We start from the raw sequence: 1129 nt of genomic DNA, 5'->3' as shown, positions 1-1129 counted from the left end.
AAACAAGCCGTAAGCACATTAAATTGTGGATTCGGACAACCCGTTCGATACAAAACGGAATAACGACAGGACACATTAAATTGTGGAAAAACGAATAACGAAAAAGGAAACCAGGTAAGGGAAGCGGACACATTAAATTGTGTGAAAACTCGATAAGTAGACACATGCAATTGTGTTACAATAGAGAGAGTAATTTAAGAACGTATACTTTCAGACCACAAAAAAAATGAATGAGCCATCAATCAGACCGTTCCTGTGCGACAGCATAGAAAAGTCAATGTTGAGAACAGAATGGGAGAAATGGCTCCGGTCGTTTCAACTGTACCTGAAAGCAGAGGAAGTGCACGACCCCGAGAAAAAGAAAAACAAATTATTGCACTTAGGGGGACCGCAACTGCAAGAGGTCATATTTAATCTCCCAGGGGCATTAGACGAACCGGAGGATGACGGGAAGACAGATAAGTTTGAGACACTAACGAGCAAACTAGAAGAATATTTCTCCCCCAAACGGAATTCCACCTTTGAGCGACATCTCTTCCGGAACATAAGCCCCGGTGAAGGGGAGGATGTAAATAAATTTCTACTGCGATTGAGGCACCAAGTAAAAAAGTGCTCCTTTGGTGAAACAAAGAACGAAATAGAAGAAATTTGTCTGAAAGACAAAATCATCGACACATGGGCTCCAATGGAATTGAAAAAGAAGCTCCTGGAAAGAGAAAGAAGTCTGGCAGAGGTAATAGAGATGTATCAGATCCACGAACAAGTCAACAAGCACTCGGGTAGCCTCCTCGGGAAAACGGATAACCCGATAAACAAGATCAATCCACAGGGAAGATGGGACAAAAGTGGGGAACCCGAGTGCAGCCGATGCGGACGAAAAGGGCATAGGAACGACAATCCGAATTGCCCAGCTAGAAATGAGAAATGTGCAAAGTGCGACTTGATAGGGCATTTCGCGCGCAAATGCAAAACAAAAATGACAAAGCGGCCTCGGGAAAGAGACGAACAAGAAAGGGGCAAACGACGGCGGGTCGACACAGGAAGAGTAAGATATGTAATAGACGAGGACAAGAAAGGTGACCAGAAAATAAAGTCGTTCGATTGCTTTAAGATCCGCGATATGGAAGCA

General features: G+C 43.8%; 1 protein-coding gene across 1 annotated transcript; it reads left to right on the top strand.

Annotated features, from left to right (window-relative positions):
* Positions 1–226: 226 nt before the first annotated feature.
* LOC105563875 lies at positions 227–1076 on the top strand (the record flags this gene model as incomplete). Its single annotated transcript, XM_012015877.1, has 1 exon — positions 227–1076. A coding segment is annotated over exon 1 (850 nt), but the record flags the coding sequence as incomplete, so codon positions are not given.
* Positions 1077–1129: the final 53 nt, after the last annotated feature.

This window comes from Vollenhovia emeryi, unplaced genomic scaffold (genome assembly GCF_000949405.1).
Source record: "Vollenhovia emeryi isolate VEMERY1.0 unplaced genomic scaffold, V.emery_V1.0 DF951093.1, whole genome shotgun sequence".
Lineage (NCBI taxonomy): Eukaryota > Metazoa > Arthropoda > Insecta > Hymenoptera > Formicidae > Vollenhovia > Vollenhovia emeryi.
The sequence above is the reverse complement of the archived record's forward strand: the minus strand, read 5'-3'. Positions and strand labels throughout refer to the sequence as shown.